At 30.9% G+C, this 24,196-nt stretch overlaps 2 protein-coding genes and 1 long non-coding RNA gene across 4 annotated transcripts in view; 2 read left to right on the top strand and 1 right to left on the bottom strand.

The window, feature by feature from the left end:
* LOC113518375 (syndecan) overlaps positions 1 to 24,196 on the top strand; it is a 362,685-nt gene that overhangs the window by 151,507 nt on the left and 186,982 nt on the right. The window lies entirely within an intron of this gene.
* LOC128200208 (uncharacterized) lies at positions 968 to 14,137 on the top strand. The gene is made up of 2 exons (XR_008252606.1): positions 968 to 1,182; positions 12,084 to 14,137. It is a non-coding gene; the product is annotated as an uncharacterized LOC128200208 (long non-coding RNA).
* On the bottom strand, positions 17,627 to 23,906 carry LOC113518373 (lipase 3-like). Its single transcript, XM_026903261.3, has 6 exons — positions 23,746 to 23,906; positions 21,158 to 21,359; positions 20,366 to 20,739; positions 19,225 to 19,380; positions 18,192 to 18,580; positions 17,627 to 17,906 (listed from the first exon to the last, which is right to left on the bottom strand). The coding sequence occupies exons 1-6, from the start codon at positions 23,839 to 23,841 to the stop codon at positions 17,744 to 17,746; spliced, it is 1,380 nt and encodes a 459-aa protein (XP_026759062.2). The 5' UTR covers positions 23,842 to 23,906; the 3' UTR covers positions 17,627 to 17,743.

Raw genomic sequence — 24,196 nt, 5'->3', positions numbered from 1 at the left:
TAGTATAAGGATTGACTACACATTCCAGAAAGTTCTTGCATAGATGAGTGATTTTCAGCATGCGCGAGATCTGTGATGAAGTGAGATTCCGATGAGCTTTTTCAGTTTCAAGTCTTCAGTAGACGATATTCTTAGAAACTATTTTATAAATTGCTTCCTTTTATATTTCGGGGGCATCGACTTTTCTGAACTCGAAGTTGAAACCACAATTGAAAGGTCCACTGGTGTACATTACACATTTCCTTTCTAATAAATTTCACTTCTAACGTGCGTAGGTACAATGAACTCATGCAATAATTTACTAATAATAGTAATATACATACATTTGTATGTAGATTGGTATAGTGGCATAGGTTAACATAATGGTAGTTGCAAAATAATAGGGAATACATATTACTGAATATTTAAATATAAAGCGCAAGTTTCGCTATGTAGAGTTTCCAATTTCATATAAATAAATATTAATTAGTTCTAGATAGGTGTATTCGTATTTATTTATAATAAATTAAAATCATTATATTATATAAAATAAAATTAATTACATTGTTAATTATTTTTACGGCAACAAATATAAAAAAATACTTAACAGAAAAATTTTATGTTCTTTTTTAAATCTTTTTAAATTGAGGGGTGGCGCTTGAGTAAATAATCGGCCTGATGGTAAATAACTACAGCAATTTAATTACTTCAAAAAGAAAATTTTGTACTGATTTGTAATTAAAAATTTCATTATTCTTATTCCGGTCTACGGTCGGTATACGGTCCACCTGATGGAAAGTGGTAATCGTTGCCTATAGACATGAGCAGTACCATGAACATAGTAGAGTATACTGTTTCACCCATGATACCCACCCACGATCTATGATCTAGATTTTTTAATCATATCTCTTTGAGATAAATGTTTAATTTCATTAGTAGATCAGTCTCTTAAAACAATACAGTTTTTTTTTCACTATGTATATTATGCTAAAAATTTGACCATCTGGACGAACGCCGACCCTCCACCGTGCGTTTCTGTCGATATTTTTTTTCACGCTCAATCAAAATATGAAATTAATTTTCAGGAGTAGTATTTCCAAATAGATGCGACATTAAAATCTTCAAGAAAATAGTAAACTTCGACGTAAAAGGCCAGCAACGTACTTGCGATTTCTCCGGTGTAGCGGGTGCCTATAAATGGCGGTAATCACTTACTATCAGATGAGTTGTATGCTCGTTTATTTATATAAAAAAACGGTAATATAGATTTTTACAAATAACAGATCAACTAAAGGAATATAATTTAATTAATGCACCATCCCAATACGATCCTATGAATTTCATTAACATACAATTCTGAATTCATTTGGCAACACCTCATTTACTGTCAAATTAATTGGTTTCCTATCAAAGTGCTCTTTAACAGCTCCAATCAGTGACATTAATTCGACAAATCGATTCCGATTTAAACGAGTGTTGATTTCGATTATCCAGCACTCGAATCGTTATAATAATTCTCATTCAGTTTATCTTTATTTTTTATTGAGCTCAGTATTAATGGCGATGAAATATCCCGTCATCATATTGATATGGCTGTGCATAAAATAGGCCACTCTTTACCGTTGGTGTCGTAAGAGCCGACTAAGTGTGGGCGAGGGATGGGCAGCAGCGTCCCTCTTAAAACATCTTTAAAGCCCAGTTGCTAATCTGCCTGCCAAGTGGGGCAACTACTGGCAAAGCCTCCCAAGGGGGAGCTTTTAACAGAGAATAGTTAAAGGCTGGTATGATACTGATATTATAAATGTGATAGTTTATAAAGATATTTTGTGTACACGAATAAACAATAATTATCTCATGTTTAAATACAGAATACTTTATTTCAATTCACGTAAATAAAGTAGTAGAATTTAGTCAATATTAATTTTGAGTAATTTAACCAAATGGGAAGCTTGTTTTATGACTTGGTACTATGATATGTCATCCCTGATCGAAGATCTTGAGCCAAATTAAATGCAATGTGGAAATATGCAATTTGTGATAAGGGACACGATAAAATATAAACTCCCCAAGAGGACATAAAAGATAAAACAAAACAAAGAAAAATAAGCTTCACCTTACTATGTGGGACACGTCGTTTCGAAGAGAGAGATAGAGAGAAAGAAATTGTTTCTGCACTTATACAATGAAATGTAAGGTATATGCAACGTGTTACCGAGCGATGGCTGACATATTCTCGAGGGGCTGTCAACGTGTATTGAACACGAAACATTACTTTAGTGAAGACAAATCAGATATTGTTGCGATTAATAATATCATTCTTTATTATGTAGTTTATTTCAATAGAACATAATTAAAACTCTGTTGATGTCAAGTAACAGTACTAATACAATTAAGATTGTTCTATACAAACAAAAACATCGGCTTTACTTAACACAACTAAACTACTGATTCGATTTTAAAAAAAATTTTATAGGACCAATATGTAAGCATATTTTTTTAGATAAAAAAAGATTTTTGCAAATTAGTTTATTAATGACGGAATTATGAAGTGAAACAATACGACTGAATTGAGGAGCTTCTTCTCGAAGTAAGTTTCGATTTGTTATTAATTCTCTTTTAAAATATTTCGATGATAATTTTATAATATCTTGCTTATCTTTTTATTAAGTTCTATTGAAATTGGCTATAATTTTGAATCTTTTTATGTTAGGTTCTTATACCTTGTATGTTTAATAGTAATCTGCAAGTCATTATAAAGTATGAATTTAAATCATTTAAGGGAGTGTTCTATGAATGAGACTGAACATTCTTTTTTTCCAAAAAAACATTGGTCGAAACATTACTAAAACGTTTTAGTTTTTCATACTAACTTGATAGTTGAACATTAAAGTAGAAGACTCAAAATGTGGCGTTGAATTAAAGAAGATATTGCATAATATAGATCCTAGTGTCTAAGATACTGGTTACGGCTTAGTTTAGGCTCTGGATTCCACAGAAAAATAATTAAATAATCTGTACATTAACTGTAATTTGTGCATATGATATAAACTCGTTATTATTATTATTATAAATACAAAAAAAATCTGTCGAATTAAAAATCTTTTGCTTTTTCGAACCGAGTCGCTGTATTCATAAGATTATATTTACAAACGTAATAACAGCTAGCAATAAGAAACAGATCGGACATGCGCCAAAGGAAACGTGACAAAAAACAGTGAAATTATATCCTGCAGTGCGAATACTGCGGACTGCTTTGACTTAGTTACGACCGAGTTTCATATCGTACTTTCCTCCGCGCCATCCCAAATTAACTGAGCAATACGTACGCACATCACGCTATCGGTTCCCAGTGAAATATTAGGTATCCCCATCGGAAGTGCGGAGTTCGTTAGTTCGTATCGATTCCCTAAAGAGTAGTTGCAGGCCCTAACCGTACCGGGGCTAGACGTGACCGGAATGGGCCCGGCTTATCAGCGAACTTCAAGCGCCCCTAAATGATGGAAGCCTTGAACTGAGAATCGATCCATGACTAATAATTTATGATATCACCTTTGGATGTATCGTAGAAGAATAATACCTTAGCTATACGCCAGTTACCAGTAACTAAAATATACACAAACATAATTATACTGTTGTATCTATTTTCAAAGAGATCTCACGCCGGCTGGTGGAAACCTCTGGTGACCAGAAGGCTGGCCTATACTTTGGTCAACGCATTTCCATTGCTATTCAGCGTGGAAATGCAGCAAGTATCCTAGGCACCCTACCAGCTGGCAGTGATCTCAAAGAATTTTTTTATCTTTATATATATATATAATAATAATAATTAAAAGTACCCGTAACCGGCGAGCGTGTATGACAAGATTGATGAATGTGGAAGAAGCGAAAGAGGTTTGTTTGAATCAAAGCATTTGGCGTTCCATTGTTTCTGCCTACCCTAATGGGAGACAGGCGTGACAGATATGTATGTATGTATATATATATATATAATTACTTATCTCTAATTATATATATAGGCTAGTAGTTGTGTTGTTCTATGTTTATTATAAAATATTATATAATGAAATAGATATCATTATACTGTTGAGTTTTGTTTGTGTATGTTTAACAATTTAGTTATGAATTACTCAAGTCTGTTATACGGTTGGTAATTGGGTATACTAGTGAGCGCTTTATAAAACAGTAAAGATACACTAGCACCTATAAACTGTTTAATGTTTTTTCCCGTTATTAATACTTTTTTTTTTTATTGTTAAGAAGGCAAACGAACAGTCGGTTCAGCTGATGGAAAGCGGCTACCGTCGCTCATGAACACTTGTAATACTAGAGGAGTTGCTTGTGCGTTGCCGATCTTTTAAATGATTGTAGGCACTTTTTTTATATTCCCTGAATTGTAAAGAGAAAACTGAAGACAAGAGCCCATTCCATAATCTAGATGTCCGAGGTAGAAATGATCGGCATACACGGACAGTTGTATTATGCCATGCACCCAAGTAATGAGTGTGAAATCCAGTTCTATAGCGAGAGGTACGATGGTGACGAAAGATTGACGATGGCATCGGGTCATATAATTCCCTGGAAAATTCATCTATTATACTCCTAATAGAAAATTAAAACTTAGCTATAAGACTTCAAAATTTGCTGTTTCTATCGTATGTTGTCTTATTGTTTTATTAAACCGACTTTAATAATAAGAAGGTTCTCAATCTGATCCACTGTCTTTTTTATGTGTATATATGTCTATATGTCTTCGATAATTTCTAATTTATTTTTTATACCACATTTGAGACTACAGCATAGGGTTCTTTAAAAGGGGGGTAAAGAGGTTTCTTCAGGGTCGGCAACGCACGCGTAATACCTCTGGTATTGCAGGTGTTCATAGGCTACGGTAACTACTTACCATCAGGTGAGCCGTATGCTTGTTTGCCACAGAGGTATAAAAAAAATTTTTTTGTTGTTTTTTTCAAATAACTAGTATTAAGTTCCATATATTGTTTACACCAAATATATATATATATATATATATATATATATTTATTCGATGATATATCTTTCCAGTATATTCAGTATGAGTTAGACCATTAAATTTAGACAGTAATTAGATTATTTAAAAGAAATCATATTATTGTTTTTTTGCCTATACCCAGTGTCGGAATGCCGTCATCAAGAGGCTTAATTTTTTTTGTTATTTTCAATCTATTTATTTATTTATTCACTTTTTATTTTTATTATGTTTAGTTTGACTAACAGAAAATACTTAAAAGAATGCTATAGTAGTATCAATTTCTTCTGTACGAGTATAATACACTTGTCTTACTTTCTACTCTCATCTCTGGTTCCGTTCATTGTAAGTTGTACGTCATAGTACATTTTCCCGCGGGACTCGCATGAAACTCACTGCTCATTAACAATTGTAGCTGTTGTTGATTCTGGTTAACAGGAAACATTGTTGTGATAATGTGAGACGGAATTGTCTCTATATGTTTTTTGGTGTGTACAATTATCTTTCACAAAGCTATTTGTAACATTTTCAAGAAACTTGCACTTCTCTCTCTTCAAAGTAATCCGCATTATTAAAATGTAATTCATGCTGTTGTAACATGTAAGGTTCTTTGTACTGCACTATATTATATTATACCATTCGTAGTACATACATTTTCATAACATACAAAAACATACAGATTTTGCTTATAATTAATATATATATATATATATATATATATATATATATATATATATATATATATATATATATATATATATAAAAACAAATATTTGAGTTTCGAATAAATTAGTGCAAACGATAGTTAAAAATAGAATGATTAGAATCAGTTTATAATTGGTCAAGATATCGCGTAACACAAAATATACATATAAATTAAGAACCTCTTTCGTTTTGAAGTCACTTAAATAGTATAGAAGGAATACTTTGATAAGCTCACAAACTCGAATTACAAACCAATTCCACTGTTGTGAGAGAGTGTGAGTTCGAAATGTACCATATATACATTTTTAATATGTAGTGTAAATAAACGGACATAATATTGTCGACTCGGAATATTTAATTTAATTATGACAAGATAATATTTGCCTACGTCGAAATGTTCGTAACGAGATGAGAAAATAAAAATTTAAATTACTATATTTTTAATTAATTAACGACGTTTCTGAGTAATTTGTGATAATTCTAAAAAATGTATTCCTGGCAACACCTTCGTGTTAAAAAAAAAATTGAATATGACAAGCGACGAGCGCGATTTACTAATATTATTGTGGACAGTAATCCATGTTACCATTTTCCGTTCGTTTAAATCTCATTATTAATGTATCGTACAACAAAATTTTATTAAAACTGACACATATATCTGAGAAATGTCCATTTTCATCATTTCCGTATTGTTGGTGTTTTTATGACTTGATCCAAGATGGCGGAATTGAGTTATTTTTTTATTTAAAAATCGATATTCGTTTTTCAATACACGAGTATAAAAGAAAAATAAGCTAAAACCCGAATATAGCGTGGGATGACGTATTTTGCGTGAATAAATAACAGGATTTGTGAAAAGATATCTTGATAAATTTAATAATAATATAAATCCATTTCGGATTTACTACAAAAAAATATATCTACAATAAAAAGGACGCAATACATGCTGAAGAGTTTTTCATTTCAACAGAATTGATTTCGCAAAGTACTACAAGTGAGATTTACGGCTGTGCCTTTGAAATAAAATTGTATAGCGAGACATCTGCCTGATTTTTTTTTTACCTTTGTACCGAGGTATATTTAATACAGATTTATGGGTTCATAGAACGGTGAAATGAGAACATTGATAACAAAATGATCAAGTAATGTTTTAGGCATTTCTTTTTTCTATGTTAAAATAAGAGAAAAAAGTCAATTATACTATATGTAGGTATAAATTTATATCAATCAAAATAATAAAAATTTTAATGTTAAATTACAAAATGACAATCTATCTATGTAGATGACGAAATGAAAAATAGACTTTGTTTTGTCATTTGACTTTGAAAATACCGAATAAAAATGTCATAGTGAAAAAGAAATTCTGTTGTTCAATTTTAAAAAATATTCATTTAAAAATGGAACAGTAAATACAGTCAAAACTCGCACACCAAATTAAATAAAGCCAGAAACAGGTCTGCGTTAATTTGCAATGTGAAAATGCAACGTTTTAAATCAGATTCAGCTAGGCGTACATCGGCGGATGCACTCCAGTGGGCGCACGTGTTAATACGTCCTTCCTGAAGTGTGCACCGCACGTTACTTCCCGTTGTTTGAAATTGGTGCTTTTGAATGGACAAAATTGTTCCGCGTTGGCGCAAATTAACGAAGTGCACAGAAAGCTGTTTGCAGGATAATTGTTAAATACGTTTTGTTTCATTTAAAATAAAATTATTTTTATGCTCCCAACGATATTTCCATATTATATTCTTAGATTATATAGATAGAGCATCGAGCCTCAAAAATGATTAAATTTTTTGTCATCTAATTGTCAAATTAGGTGACTCGTTTTTTTGTTAATGTTCTATATACTTACGCATAAAATGTATCTTGACGTATTATCTAATAAATGTTATAAGTGTTTAGCATTAAAAAATGCGGAAATTGTAAGACAAAATAAATATAGAAATTATAAAGGAATCACTCATAACTATTCGCAAATTTGTATGAAAAAGTCCGTTTTTCTCGAAGCATTTCCATGGATCTATATAATCTAAGATTATATTATATTCATATTATTAGACAGTCAGAAATATAGTCCACTTTTGATTTTCCCGCAGAAAGGTGTCAATATAAAAATGTAATATAATATCATTAAATTATAATGCGCACTTTTACGTCTTTACTTGTAAAATCACGTTAATTCGCAATTAAAATTAAACTCCAACAAAATGTAATCTTTGAATACTAATTAACGATCGAAACCTATGCAAAATGGGTAGACGATTAATGTTATCCCATAAAATGTAATATCCTACAATATCCCCCATGATAGTAACTTTCCAACGATTGCGAGCCATCCATCGTAATAATGAATTTAAGCAAATGAAATTGGAAAATTCAATTGCTTCATTAAAGAACTCGTTTAGATAGATCTCTAAAACAGCTTTAAAATTAAATGAAAAGAGTTAGGGTCCGATGTTCAAATATTGGAGGGATAGCCATTAGACGCGCGCGCTTCAACCGTCATAATGGAGTCGTAAAAACTGTCAACATAGGTTACCTCACCAATTTAAGAAGACCCCAGCACTTTTGAGCGCTCCATATAAATGGATGAAGGCACAATTTTATTTATATATTTGCCACAAAATTTTATTTATTTTTGAGCCTCCTATGCTAACTTTACTGCCGATGCCCCGCTGTTTTTCAATTTATGTTTCTTTAGAAAAAAAATCTCGGTTTCTTTGTCAGTATACTACTTTAAAAACGTTGCATAGAATTCGCGCTTTTTTCGGTACTCGTATGTTACGCAATCTGAATCTTCTTAATCTGAGTTAATTTTTTTAATTATTCTCCCAATCCTGTTAATGCTGGAGATTATGGACACTTCTTGGAATTTGGAATTAATCATTATAAGTAAGAAAACATTTATATTATTCCCACAATTATTTTTTTGTCTTTGAATGTAATTTTAGATATAGATTAAATAGGATAACTCTCGTGAGAATATTTATATATTAATTTTCTCAGAATTGAATAAGCAAACTTTATGCTAAGATACAAATTTTAAATTTATTGAATAAATGTATATTTAATAGCACTTGCTTTTCTTCTAAACTTAGCAGGGTTCTCAATACCTGGTCATGTCAAGCGATCTTATTGACTACCAACCGTATAATCCGGACAAATAATGTTGTTAGTTCACTTTACGCTGATATACTAATGAAGGTGCTGTGTTTAAAGGAAGTCGTTTGCAACAAAGGTGTCCTGGGGTAGCTTTGTTGGTTTAACGTTTATAAACCGTGGAATTATCAACTAAAGAGTACACTATTTATTCTTTATAGAGTTGTTAAGCTTTTATCGAGTACATATTTGTGTGTGGTTTGTTTAAGATTTTTAATAACAAGTTTTATGTTTTTTAAACTGAGTGAACACGGTAATATAGATGTAAAAGTATTGTATTGTATAGTACTGTAACTATAGATGTAAAAATATATTCTGTGATTAGCTTTTGCCCGCAGCTTTGCTCGCGTATGGTATTCAAAAAGCGCTTAAAAGTATTTTATTTAATTTTAATTAAAAGTCTAAAACTAAAGTTAGAAATGTGATAGAACTCCCATACAAACTATCTATCTATGTTTATACTGGAAGTGTTCGTCTCAAATTTGTCTTTGACTCAGAATAACTATTTTTTGGGATAGAGAATGTAAAAGATATGTATTTTGTATGTCAGTCTCTATGGATTGCGAATCAATAGACAAGCGACGTACGTCAGTCACGTGAGGACCAAACTAGAATAGCTACAATTAAGGTGGTTGGATTTGACACCACAACTAGTCCAACACTGTCGAACGCATACTGTCTGAATGCAATCACAAATGCGGTTAGCTGTTCGTACACGCAGGCGATGTCTTAGTTCAATGATGTGCAATATCGTTATTATATTGTTTATTTTCATAATTATGTACATAATATACATACAGCTAAAACTTCTGGGTCTAGACATAAAATCTTTCAACGGGGTTCGTATTATAAAAAATGTATAAAATGGATAATAAATCTTATATATTTTATATAAGACTTACTAAGAAATACATGATTGAGGCTGGTTTATTTTGTGAATGAGGGAGCATATTTAATAACTTAATATTAACGTAAAATATTTTCTTTCTCCAATAAAATAATTATAATATTTATGTAGATAAATATTAAAATACTAAACATGAGTGTTTATGAAATAGATGAATATATTTTATTTACAGCAAGTTCTTTTTTAGTATTTAGTCTCATTCCGTAGAAGTTTTGAAAAATTTTTTAACTCGTAAGATTTCATTGTTATAAATTCCTACTGAAATAGGAAACTCAATTAACAAAAGATTTGTTGATATAAATATTATAAAATTATATAAAAATATTCATTCTGTTTACTGCATATGTTATTGTACAGTATTTTGTATGCAATTTGTTATAAAATTGAATTTAATTTAATTTTAAAAGTAATGTACAAAGATGAGCTGATCTCTAATAAAATATTTCTGTCAACGAATCTTGGATTTTAATGAAACTTTGTAAATCTGCATTGTTTGTCCTATTCAACTAGGGACGGATAATATATAAAAATATATATTATAATTACAATATCTATCTATATATTGACTCAATAACGGATATATTAAGTAGTGATTATTCAATTTATGATATTAAAATAAAGAACCCAATCAAAATGGATATAAATATCTGATCAGTATGGGTGATATCCCCTGCGTTTCCCATGAGTGTCGTAATAAGCGACTAAGGGAACTTAATGGTAGAAGGATCGGTAGCAGCGTCTCCCTTAAAATATCACCAAAGCCCAACTTCGTGTTGCCACCCCCTCTGCCAAGCGTGATAACTACTGGCAAAACCCCTCTTATGGAGGAGGCATATGTTAAATCAATGGGTGATATCACCATCGTAAGAGGAAATGATGGTATCTTTTTATAGGGGAACTAAATATATAGATATCGGATGCCTAGTTCCACCCAGTTATTATCTGGAATGTAAAAGATGGATCCAGTAAGTGGTGGTAGGAGGCAAAGCAATATTCGCCGGGTCAGTTATCTATATATAACAATAAGATGTCTGTTGCAATATACGTCTAGCGATTGCTCGGATGCAATCACAAATGCGGTTTGCCGCTCATCCACCCAGACATTCTGTCTCCGTTAGACGCCGCTCAGTCGAGCGTGACATTGTACCGTGTCGTTGTTATTGGGAGCAAAGCTCTTTACTGTAACACGAGTTCTCTTAATTGGCTAGCTTCTATAGGATGTGCCGTATTCGTACTGTGACATCTCATTTTACTAGCTATCTATTCGGTACTTCATCCAATAATGACCAATAAGTCGAACTATATTTCTAACTCAACCGCAACAAAGATTGTATTCCTATTATTTTAATCGAAATTTGTTTTTTATTCGTCCTAAAACAAAATTTTGTTTATGCATTCATGAACAGTATTTATAAATTGTCTATCTTAATAAAAGTTTTAATAGATAACTCGACAGATTGTGATAAGTCGAAGCACAAATTTAATAAGACAGAGTAAACTTGTCAGCCTGAAAACACAATATCTAATGAAAGCACAAAAAGGTAACATCTCTTACGTGGGTATGATCTCCTGGTGTTTGGACTATAAATAGAAAATTTTGTGAGATTTATTTTTTTTAATATTAAAAAGGTTTTTGACAGATCTTACATCTAAATCAGATAAAGCAAGAATTTTGGATATTACGTACAAAAATTCTCTTATTTTTTTATACAACAAAGGTGGCAATACTTACTAATAAATTTGGTGTTGATTTATCGAAAATTAAGTACTGGTAGCGGCGTAAGGTGGTTGTCAATCCGCCTGCCAAGTTTGGCAACTACTGGCAAAACCTCTCAATAGCGGAGGCCTATATTCAGCAGTATACAGACAACAACTGATATGATGATGATGATAATAAAGTATCTGCAACTTATTAAGTAAATTTAAAATGCATTTTGTCAACTGTAATGGATCAATTAATAAAGCGATTAAATTTATGCGTGGAATACAATTAACATTTTTTTTTTAATTAGCGATGTCCGCAAAGTCGTTTGTGTGATTGAATGTAGAATGAAATGGGATAAAAACTCCTTCCTCATTCCAAATAACTACGTGTATGTAAAATTTTATAACGATTGGTCGAGTCATTAATATGCTTAGAAGTAACAACCTTTATATTTACAGTATTAACACAGTATGCAAATAGCATTAGTATATGTGTAGTAAATTATTATAATTGAAAACGAAATAGTTAAATTCTTCCACAATACCTATGATACTGATAATTTTTTGATATAGTTTTTTTCTTTTTAAATATAAATCTAATAATATGAATTTGTTTTGTTTCAGGTAAACATACAACAGACTACAATCCCAAAGGAGCTCCGTATATTAATTTATGAAACATTATTTTTAGTCTATTTATTATTAGATCCTTTACCTGTTGTTGTTTATAGAAAATAATTTTGTACTAACTTGAAATACTCATCGAATTAATGGAAATATTAATCATTATTTTCTGTTTTTTTTTTTGGTTACAATTATTTTGTTTAATTCCGCTACCATTAGTATGTGTGCGACTGCCAACACTCGAAGATTGACTACTATTAGTATTAACTTCCTACAACTTTAAATTAGTCGGTATTATAATACCAGAGGCAATTAATGTTTCCAGAGAAGACTTTGTACAAAAGTCGATTGCTTGGGTACCTCTGTCCCATTCGTGTTTCTATCGTGAAGCAATTGTGTTTGCATGGCTGTGTTTCCATTTGAAAGATGGGATATGGCGTGAATTTACAGGGTCCAGAGGAATAACACCCGAGTCCTTAGGAATGGCAACGCATGGGGGGGATCATGGGTGAAACAGTATACTCTGTTATGTCCATGGTACTGCTCATGTCTATAGGCGATGATAACCACTTTCTATCTGTTAGAGCGTCAGCTTGTTTGCCATTCTAAGTTGTATAAAAAAAAATATATTAGTAACATTTAACATCTTAGATATATAATTTATTTGCATCACTTAGCACAGAAATAACAACATACGGTAAAGAGAAAAAAAGAAAAATACATAAAAGAAGTAAAATATTTTTTTTCTTTTCATATGTGCGCCACAGGTGTGTAACACAAAATGGCCATAATTCATTTTATTGCTTTGTCCTCAAAAGAGCAAAACACTGGTTTTCTCTTATAGCCAAAAGTCAGGCGAGAAATTCCTTGATAAAAAAGAATTAAATAAAATTAAATACAATTTAAGCTCCTTAGAAAACTTATCCGATTTGAAATTGGAACGGAATTCAAATTTAATTTCTAGGGCAAGGTTCGCCAGTCCATATATTTATAGAATTAAGAACCCTAACAGCAGTATCTCCGAACAGGTATGATATTGATATCTTCATGAAAAGAGCATATTCCTTCCTAAAAGTTAGGCAACATACCCACAATGTCTATTTTTCTGTGCTAATCACTTACTATCAAGTGAGCCGCATTCTCGTAAGCACCTTGTGTTTTAGAAAAAAAAACTTATTCTCTGTATTAGGTGGAAATATCGATTAAAAGTTACTAGCTTATTATTATTTTGTTTAACGTTATCTGTTTGATAATAGACAAAGGAACACCCAACAGTTTTCTCTTTATACGATAGTAAAAACTAAATTTTAATAGAAAACAAAAAAAAAATACAAAATGCATAAATGTAAAAAGAGCTTTAAATATTGTTTTATTCTTTAAATATATATTTTTTTTACTTTTTAATTATCTTATCTCTAATTATATATCTAGATTACCTTTCTCTTCTATTTAGATATTTATAGTTTATGGTTACTAAGATATAGCATTATGATGTACATATATAATAAAGCATAATAATTTCTTTATTTTTCAACTCCTGCTTTTAGCGGCAAACTATCAATCTGCAGTATATTGTTGTTATCTGTTATTCAAACTAAATGTTTATAGAAATAGTAAAATAAAATATTTGATAAGGAAAAAACTTTATGATTTCGTAATAAATTTGATATTCGAATCATAATGGCAATAATAAAAATAAGAGATCTTATTTCTGAGAATAGTAGTGTTTTTTTCTTAGTACTGTTATTTTTTATACTTATATAATTCAGACCTATGTTCTCAGTAACAATTTGATAAGTTAACCTAACAGATGATTTGCCCCAGTTATTGTATTTGGGAAAGTTTGTTCCCGTATAAATTTGAATTGTATAATAAATACCCTTCATAAATATTAATATTGAATCTGTTCTGAATAAATAAAGTTACTTATTAGGCGAAGTGAGAAATTTCACCTGTTATAAGTTGTATGTTTTGATAAAAACATAAAGAGCTGAGCTCGATCGATATTGGAGCTTCAAACTGAAATATCACTGTGACTTTAGAGTTCTGTAGTCTTATGATACAAACGAAACCTTTATATTTTATCCCATGCACATTTTGACATCTATATGTTACAATCTTAGATTGTAGTTATATCTTAAATAACATGTTTATATATAGACATTATGCTTAACCTGTGATTTCGTTCACGTGATCGGGATAAAAAAAAGTCCTATGTACTTCTCCATCCCATATACTTGTAGTATCTGTGTGAAAAATTCCATAACGACTGGTTAAGCTATTAAGGCGTCAATAGGTAACAAATAGGTAAAATCATTTTCATATTATATTTATATGAATAGTAAGGATTTATAATATTTACAGCAACATGTAAAAGAGTAACCCTTACAGAAAAGTTATAAATACTTACAGAAAGTAATTGGAATTTCTATGAATGATTTCTCCCAGTGTCAAACATTTCAATGAAATTTTGTTTAACGGAGATGTGTAGAGTTATTTTAAAGAGTTCAAAATTAGAAATCTTCTTTAGATTTTTAAAGCTTTGCTTTAGGTGCCACCTTTGCGAGATACAAGCAGTGTTAACTGAGATTTTATAGATATTTTAAACTTTCCAAACCCTGCATTAAATTTAAAAAAGTGATCATTTTAGAAGTGTTTATAAATAAGTCTATTTGAATAAAGATGTTTGACACATTTCAATGAAATTTTGTTTAACGGAGATGTGTAGAGTTATTTTAAAGAGTTCAAAATTAGAAATCTTCTTTAGATTTTTAAAGCTTTGCTTTAGGTGCCACCTTTGCGAAATACAAGCAGTGTTAACTGAGATTTTAAAGAGATTTTAAACTTTCCAAACCCTGCATTAAATTTAAAAAAATGATCATTTTAGAAGTGCTTATAAATAAGTCTATTTGAATAAAGATGTTTTGAGTTTAAATTTGAAACCTTCGAAGTATCAAAATTTAACCAACTATCGAGCCTTTTAACTTTTTAAATATCCATCTAAACATCTTAATTAAAACAGTTTAGTGGCTTTAAGTAAATATAATAATACATTTAGTATAATCAACAAAATGTAATATACAAATATTTCATAATTGTATGTATGTATGTGAATATTTTAGGCATTCTAAATAACATTCTAACTTGCAAAGTATTTAATTGACTTGTTAATCACTATACAGTTACGAGACCCTATAAATGGGCACCCAACTCGCTCTTGACCGTTTTTTCCGAACATTTCGTGGAATCTGTTCTTTGTAAAAGATTTCGTATTGTACTCTTCACAATTTCACTTGTGTCTTTGTTGTATGATAAAATGACCTTTTTTGTTAACACCTCAAGAGTTACGGGCTCTGAACAACGTTGTTACAGAATTTCCATTTGAACGAAGTTGCTTTGGTGCTGCGAAAAAGATATATGGCTGTGAGGAGCAATGAATAGAATACAATACTGTCCTGCGAGACTTGGTGGCAGCTGAAAATATTCTGCTTCAAACTGAATTAAAGTTATGTAGATGCAAATATAGTATAGGAATTCAGTTACAATTTTTAAAGCCATTTAGAATGGGAACAAAGCTGACGGGCCTTTTGAAGGAGAACGATAATCATATCGTCTGCAGACATGAATAGAACTATGAATATAATGTAACATTTACGACTTAATTTAATCGAGACTTACTAAACTACTGAATCGAAATTGAATAAATTTCCATGGGACCAATTTGTAAGTAAAAAAAAACCAAAATTTATTTATAAATAACGAAATTATGAAGAAACGAACGTAAAAAAAAATACAACCGAATTGAAAACCTTTTTGAAGTGTAATGAAAAAAAATATCGTAGATAATTTTTTCCAAGTTTAAAATTTGAACTGCCATGACCCGAGCTGTTGAGTTGAAGCGTGCCACCACAACTGACGGTGTGACCGTCAAAGCAAGGGAAGGGTTCTTTGGACACACGAATAAATCACTGAGCACACATTAATGGACCCCTGTCAAGTGGAATTAATGATTGCCAACCGTTCACGGATGAGGCAACCTTCATTTTCAAATTTCATTTGTCAAATTCTGAATATTGATTTTGGCTGGGACTGTGACGGGTTTTAATGAAACTTTATATAGTATACTAGTTTTCAGTCGTGACTCCGTCTGCATGACTGGGGAAAATGTAGATGAACCATTTCAATCTCAAATATCAAGAATTTCAGCCCTTAACTCTCCACTGCTGAACGTAAGCCTTTCCCATAAGGGGAGTTTTTGCTAGTAGTTGCCACGCTTGGCAGGCGAGTTGGCAGCCGCAGTTAGGGTTTTACAGTAATAAATTTACTTAATTTTTTTTTTATTCGCACCACTTTCAGCTACTTCTTTTATAAACGAGTGTGAATCTTAACTTACTTTTCTTTATCAATAAAGTCATACAAAGTTATCTGCCAGTGAATTTCCTTGGTTGTAAAATTTATGAGATTGAGTCTGTTATCGCATTAAATTTTTAGTTTCCGGTATTTGGATACAATTGTGTTTTTTGCTGTTAACAATATTTTGTAGATAATCTTTACAACCTATATCGATAACGATTACAAGAATTTAAAAAAAAATAATTCAATAATGTCTTTTTTTTTAATTACCACTACATTTCATTTCATTTCAGCCATTAACTGTCCACTAATCAATAATAAGCCTTCTCCATAAGAGGAGTTTTGCTATTAGTTGCCACGCTTGGCAGACGGATTGGCAACCGCAGTTAGGTTCTTGGTTATGTTTTAAAAGAGACTGCTACCCATCCCTCGACCATTAAGTTCCCTTAGTCGCCTCTTACGACACTTATAAGGAATGGAAGAAGTGGCCTATTCTATTTCGGGATCACACGGCAATAATGTTAGTATGGATATGTAAAAATTGTCCATAAATTATTTGTATTACTTTGTTTTGGTTTGGAGCAATATTTGTCTTGGAAACTCATACTATGTTTTATTGCGGCTTTTAACTAATGAAACTATATTCTGACGTATACTATTGATAGTTGTCGCTTTATTACATTCTAGCGTTTACCCAAGACTTCGTCTACGTGACTAGAACATGTTCTCTGACCAGTATAAAAAACACTATGTCCTTCTCCACCGTTATGAGATTACTATAGTACGTGTATACCAAATTTCATAGCGATTGGTTAAGCAGTTAAAATGACACAGCTTTCAAGCAATCCCTCTGGGAAACTACTCGTATCATGGTTAATTCCTTGTGAATTTGCTATAATAAGCCAACAAACCTTACTTCGTTCTCACATATATCATTCACTGATATCCCGTTACTATACGAGTATACCAATAGCGCAGGAAGGGATTTCATTTCTATCCCATTAAAGCTTCCTTCTAAAATCTCACCTTTTGTTTTTGCTAGCTACCTAAATAAGTCCAAGCTACTAGCGCATAACGTGACCGATGATATTGTTGTATATAATATATGGTATATATATATAATAATTATTATTTCGTACAAAATAAAAATTCTTAATATTAGTCCAATCTGTGATTTTAAAAAAATATCATTGAAGAATAGTATTTTTGTTTAATACTTAACACAACTTATAACTTAATGGTACTACATATCAGCAATTATTTACATTACTTATTTACTCAATCAAGCAAAAACTTTTACATTGTTATTACACTATTACCCATAATGCGTAAATAGATAAATATATTTTAATCATTAGACTCAATACTATAATACTACTGGAATCTGGTTTGTTTGGATCAGTTATATCTTCGGATTCAGTACTGTCGTCTATATTTTCCGAATCATCCTCTTCTGATTCTATATACTCTCTGAAATTACATATACATAAGAATTTTATTTAGTGTTAGCTATTTAATTTATCCTAATGTTATTACAGACTTAAAGATTATTGGATGGTTGTTACTTGATCATACAGACTTAATTTTTCTTATTTTCACATGTATAGAATATGAATATTATTGGTTTAATCTAGAAATGAGAGATATCTTTTTATAGTTGCACTGTTTTTCACCTAAGCCTACATTTGTTATGAATTTTTAACCAAAACATAAGAACTTCGTGTAAAATATAAAGTAAATATAACAAATACTCACATATCTTGTAATTGTAGCATAGATTCTATTATGTAATCCGTTACTAAGTCTTTAGCGTCGAAAGCAGCTACAAAATCTGCATGCAAGAAATCATCTCTGGCTACTCTTCTTACTACTGTATTAGGCATATCATTTGCCATAGCCAGCACATCTCTTTCATCAAGTAAATTATCATTAACAGTATAATGCATCGTTACATTGGCCGTTATCAAACTTATGTTATATATTGGTGGACTTGTTGATCCATATATTTCTCTGTTTCGTATTGCACCATAATTCCAGCGTCTAAATGACTTGTCTCTTATATTTTGACCGTAATGTGCTATTTGTTTTAAGGCAGCTCCTCCAAACATAGATCCCATAATGTCTTCTTCTATAACATCATCTCTCTGAAAGACATAATTTGCATATTAACCATAATTTGTAAGTTACAGATAATTACTTTATTTGGTTTCATTATTATATTATGAATTGACTTGTAAAATAGAAAAAAAAAATAGTATAATTATATTTGCTTACTGGTGATATATATATTTGTTATTCACTTTTTTTTATAAAAAGCTACATAAATGATTAGATTAATTTACTACAAGTAATATTATGCAAAATAATTTAAAAACCCCAATTTATTCTTTTATTGTTATGTATAAAATTATAAATTTTATTGTTATATACGTATATCGTTATAAAGATAAAACATCAGTTAAAAATTTTCAACTGCAATTAAAGTGCTACATTCTACGATAATATTTAGATGTTGTTATATTATTTCTTCTTGTATTTTTATCTAAATAAATAATATCATTCATATCCTTATTGTGTTTACATTAATTGCAATTAAATGTACTAACTGCACATTAAGTATTTAGATGTAATTTGGAACGTATTATTGGAAACTTTTGCTATCTGAAACCCATTTCATCTATTGTTATCTAAATAACTATAAAGCATTCCATCAGATGGGCCATCAGCTTGTTTGCCATTCTAAGTTGTATAAAAAAAAAGTTGAAATCCGATTTATTATAACACTTACTATTAATTTGGTAATGGTCTCCAAATCGCATAAAAATTCCTGCTCAGCATTGTCATCACAGATATCTGGTAAACTGTAGTCTGCTGAATCGTCGGTTGTTCTATTAAAAGAAAGTGGCGAGTCTACTTCTACGATGCCAAGACCGAGTGCTGCAGCCTAGAATAATTTGAAATGTTTACTTTTGAAATTAAAATCATTAGGAACAGTATAAAGAGGTTAAGAGGGTATTTGAGAGACTCTTCGTTAATATTTTACCGAACTAGGTAATTTTTTTTATGGGTGAAAGTGGTATGGTAACTCTGCCTGCGCTAACGGGATACGCTGGCGGAGCACCAGTGAAGGGTGATAGATGAGAATGAAAACAGGTCAGTTAGCCCATCATGATGAATTCATCAGGAAATAACCATCAACCAACACCCAACAGGTCGACCTGGTTGGGTATAGTGCTAGCAATAGGATTCTCAGTCTCCATTACTAACAATTCCTTTCCCCCCAACCCGAACTAGGTGTTATTTTGCGAAAGTCCATATCACTGGATATTTGATTAAAATTATTTTGTTTAATTCCGCTATAATTAGTATGTGAGCGACTGCCAATACTCGAAGATTAACTACTATTCTTATTACCAGTAGTTCTGCAACCTCCCGTATTAGTCATCAATTTACGATTGTCATTTAGATCAAGCCCGTTTTGCGATACGTATTTCATCTCTAAACGAGACATCTTTAGGCAAATTAATATATTGCTGCTCGGAGCATTAATCATTCGACATGCAATCTGCAAACTTGGCAGTCACACACACACTAAAGGTAGCGGAATTAAACAAAATAATTTTAATCGAATAACTAGAACTTTTCGTTGTTATTATATCTTATTAATAAAACTTAATTCTTATTACAATAAAATTGCGTGTTTCTGTGCGAAAATACTAAGTTAACATATTATAATAACAGACACAAAAAAACTATATTAATATCATCAACACATAATGAATTACGAGTATTAATTTCTCGTATCATGATGTTCTTTCACGCTAATATCCGAAACCCCTCCACCGACATTAAGTACATTTGCTAAAAGTGTATATTTTGCTAATAATCTAATTCATTAATTATCTAATTTAAAAATAAAATACACTTACGTATATAACATTGGTAAATGTCGCCAATGTCCGCAGCGCTGAGTTTGGAAAGTATTCTTGATATCCCACACCAGCCAAAAGGTGTACGGAAGTGAATTTCTCATTATATTCCGGCTTCATAGATGCCAGTACGAGGAACGCTGTTCCTCCTTGCGAATGGCCTATATAGTGGAGTTTCTCATTCCCAGTATAATTAAGAACGTAATCAATCATTTGAGCTACATCGTACATGCCAATTTCTTCGAAACTAAAGTCGAAGAACTGCGATTTGTCCTCTGAATCATCGGGGTCTAATGTCACATGACGACGGGATAATGTGTTACCACGGGCATTGCCAAGCCATACATCAAAACCAGCATCCGCAAAGTTGTAAGCTGTTAGACAAATTTCTTAAATTAATAATGTCCATATACTTATTCAAGAAAGTGCTTAATCGTTAAGTCCTTTGATGAATTTCCAAAAATTTGTTACACGTCTATTTTTATAATTTATAAGGAAAAAAATATTTGAAATATGTCAGCCGAGAAATAATGTTTGTAAGGTTGTGTTTCGGTTTAAAATGTAAAATATTGCATTAAAATTATAGGGTAAGATGGCAAAAAATTACAGTCCTTAAGAACGGCAAGACATGAAGAGTATTGTGACTATGATCCATTTTATGATGTCTGTACTACTGTTTATGTCTATAGACGACGGTTACCTATTAGTTGGGTCGACGTTTGTCAGTCTAGATATTATAAAAGAATCATTGGTATATTTAATTATTTATCTAATAGAATTTAAAGAACTCACCGACACCACGTTGTGAACCCAGTGCGATATAAGAGTTTGAAGCTACCATGAGTCCATGCATCATGAAAACTACTGGTCTTCTAGTGGCAGATGTGGTCTGGTGCTGTCCATACGGTATCCTGTGCATCTCCAGTATGTAGCCGTCATGTGTGGTGACGTGGTGGCGTTCTGCCACATACCCTTCATAACGGATCCATTCAGGCTAGAATATTATAAAATTGTTTTTTTTTTTCATCATCTCTATTGTAGTAATTTTATTCTATTAAGAACCTTAAGGCATATAAAAATAAAGTATTTAATTTTTTAAAATCGTTAGTAAACGTATTAGTAGTAATGTTATTTTTAAATTAACACTATAACAACAATACATTAATAAATAAACATGATAAGTGCATAGTTGAACATTATTATGAAGTAAAAGTGTTACAACACTGAAAAAAAAAAAGAATTAATAGATATGGAAATCACTTTTTACTAATATTCAGTAACTAGTACATAAAGTGTAGCTTCAATAGCGAAATATATGTAGTTAAAGGATATAAAATAAACAGATATAACAGGTTTTTTTTTTTAAATACTAATACTCACTATGGTACTCGCTAATAATGTAGCCTTAGATTTTTAATTTTTAAAATTGATTACGTATTTTTTGTGTTTATATATTAATAACAAAAATCTCGAATCTTTCGTTTTATTTATTTATTTAGTTTAAATAATTTAAAATATTTATACTTTGTGCTATCGTCTTTATTGTAAATATAAAAATAAATATACATATTTTCAATTATATTTACATGTTTTATTTTGTTATATATATTTTTTTTTCATTTATACTATTTACCACGATAGATAAAATTCAATAATCAATTTTTTAGTGATATTATTAACTATTCGTATTATTGTAGGTTTTATCACCTTATCTTTAATTATATTAGATGTCGTCTGAGTAAATTGAGTCAGACTGTAAAAAATAATTTCTTTATTAAATCTCTTAACAATCACCTTTATTTTTTTTGTAGTCTTATTTCAAAAGGGTTGCTAATTCACTTCATACTCCTTTCACTGCCCATTTCAAGTCATTATAATTAACTCTTGGCGTCTTATTTCCTTTATTTTTTTTTTTTCTTAACGAGCCAAAAAAAAATTCTATCGTGTTGATGTTTTAAAAATAGAACAGATTTTTAATTTTGTATCAAAGACAATTTTATTTAAAAATGTAATTCGCAGACGAAGACATTTGAAGTTAAAGCAGCTTATTTTCCACTATTTGTTATAATGCTGCTCCGTAAATATATCTCGAAGACTCTCTTCAGAAGTAGGACATTTTCATGATCAGCACAAATATATGTATATATAATAAAACATCCAGATCTAATTGTATTTAACCATAGAATACGGTTTAACGAAGTTGGTGTAATAAATTCTAGTACTTTATCTAATACCTTCTATCTTAATTTACATGTGCAAATAAATAGGTTAATAATACATAAATTATCCTATTACAATTGTCTTCATCATCATCATCATCATTTCAGCCATTATCCGTCCACTGCTGGACATAAGTCTCCCCCATAGACTGCCAATAAAGAACGATCCTGAGCCACCTGCATCCACTGACTCCCTGCAACGCATTTCAGGTCATCTAGTGGAGAGCCGTCCTACACTGCATTTGCCCATACAGGGTCGCTACTCAATAACCTTTCTTCCCCATCGGCTGTCGGTTTTTCTAGCTATGTGACCAATTTATGTGACAATTATATTATTTTTCTATTTATTGTGAAATGGGAAAATTTGTAACGATGGATGGATAATTGCTACTCTTACACGCAAAAACTACTAAACAGGTTTGAATAAAATTTAATACAAGCGTATGTTATATAAATAATACTAATTAATATAGGCATAACCGCAGCCAAAATAGTTAGTATTATATATTATAATAAAAATAATAAAATAAAAATCTATACTTATAATAAATCTGTAGAGAGGTCAATTCTGTACATGAAATATATTTCCAAAATAACTATCAGGGGGTGATTAGTGATCGATACTGATGCCAAAAATGCAATCAGTAAAATTTTTGTCCGTCTGTCTGTATGTTCTTTATAGAAATAAAAACTACTCGACGGATTTTAACGAAACTTAGTACAATTATTCTTTATACTCCTGGGCAGGTTATAGTATACTTTTCATCACGCTACGATCAATAGGAGCAGAGCAGTGAAGGGAAATGTTAGGAAAACGGGAGATGTTATTTAATTTTTAAGTCCTTCCGTCACGTGTGCAGCCTTAATGGCCACTTTTTAAAATGTAAAAATTTCTACCCTTACGAAGCCGGAACGGGCCACTAGTAATATAATAAAACTGTAATGTGATGTGTGTAATGTGATGTCAATACATAGAAAATATTTAAAAATAATTGCTATGAAAGGTCTTAATAAGAGCAAATACATAAAAGCCAAAGACATAGTTTTGGAAAGTTTTGTTCCGTTCTTGTGATTAAGTTAGTTTTTGTTTTGTGGACCTTAAAATATTACAAGCTCTTATTTTTATTGTTCATCTATAAATTGTAACAAATAATTACTTACTATTTCGTATATAGTAAAAATGGGTCTATCCCTCCCAGCTGGCAGGCATAAACTGCACACCACTGAATAGAATACCAAAAGAAATCGTGACCACATCTTAAAATGTCTTTTAACAAATGATCGGAAATTTTCTATGTGTTTACTTTTTATAATTTCATCTTATCAAAGGTTATTGGCGCAATAAATAGGAATATTTGTCTGCGGTACCACTAATCCTGTTACGACCGATAATTCAAATAAATGTTCGGTTCAGCCTTTTGTCTTTGATTCGGTGCAAACGCATTTGGTAAATACATCATTTTGTAATCTTATTGTTGTTATAATAAATTATGATAATTTATTTATTTATGTGTTTTTGTTTATTCACTTATAATGTAGATATTAGGTTATAATAAAAACGTACACAGGCGGATTTAAAGATTTCTTCCAGTAAATTTTGAGAGTCCGAAAG

Source organism: Galleria mellonella, unplaced genomic scaffold (assembly GCF_026898425.1).
Source record: "Galleria mellonella isolate WM207_F2 unplaced genomic scaffold, CSIRO_AGI_GalMel_v1 utg171, whole genome shotgun sequence".
Lineage (NCBI taxonomy): Eukaryota > Metazoa > Arthropoda > Insecta > Lepidoptera > Pyralidae > Galleria > Galleria mellonella.
This window is presented reverse-complemented; position numbering and strand designations above follow the sequence as displayed.

Excerpts from the sequence above, each read along its gene's own strand:
- LOC113518373 (XM_026903261.3), bottom strand. The coding sequence starts at position 23,841 with ATGTGGTCACGATTTCTTTTGGTATTCTATTCAGTGGTGTGCAGTTTA. Across the intron at positions 21,360-23,745 it reads TTTTTACTATATACGAAATA|CCTGAATGGATCCGTTATGA; the intron begins GTAAGTAATTAT and ends ATAATATTCTAG. Across the intron at positions 18,581-19,224 it reads AGACCATTACCAAATTAATA|AGAGATGATGTTATAGAAGA; the intron begins GTAAGTGTTATA and ends TATGTCTTTCAG.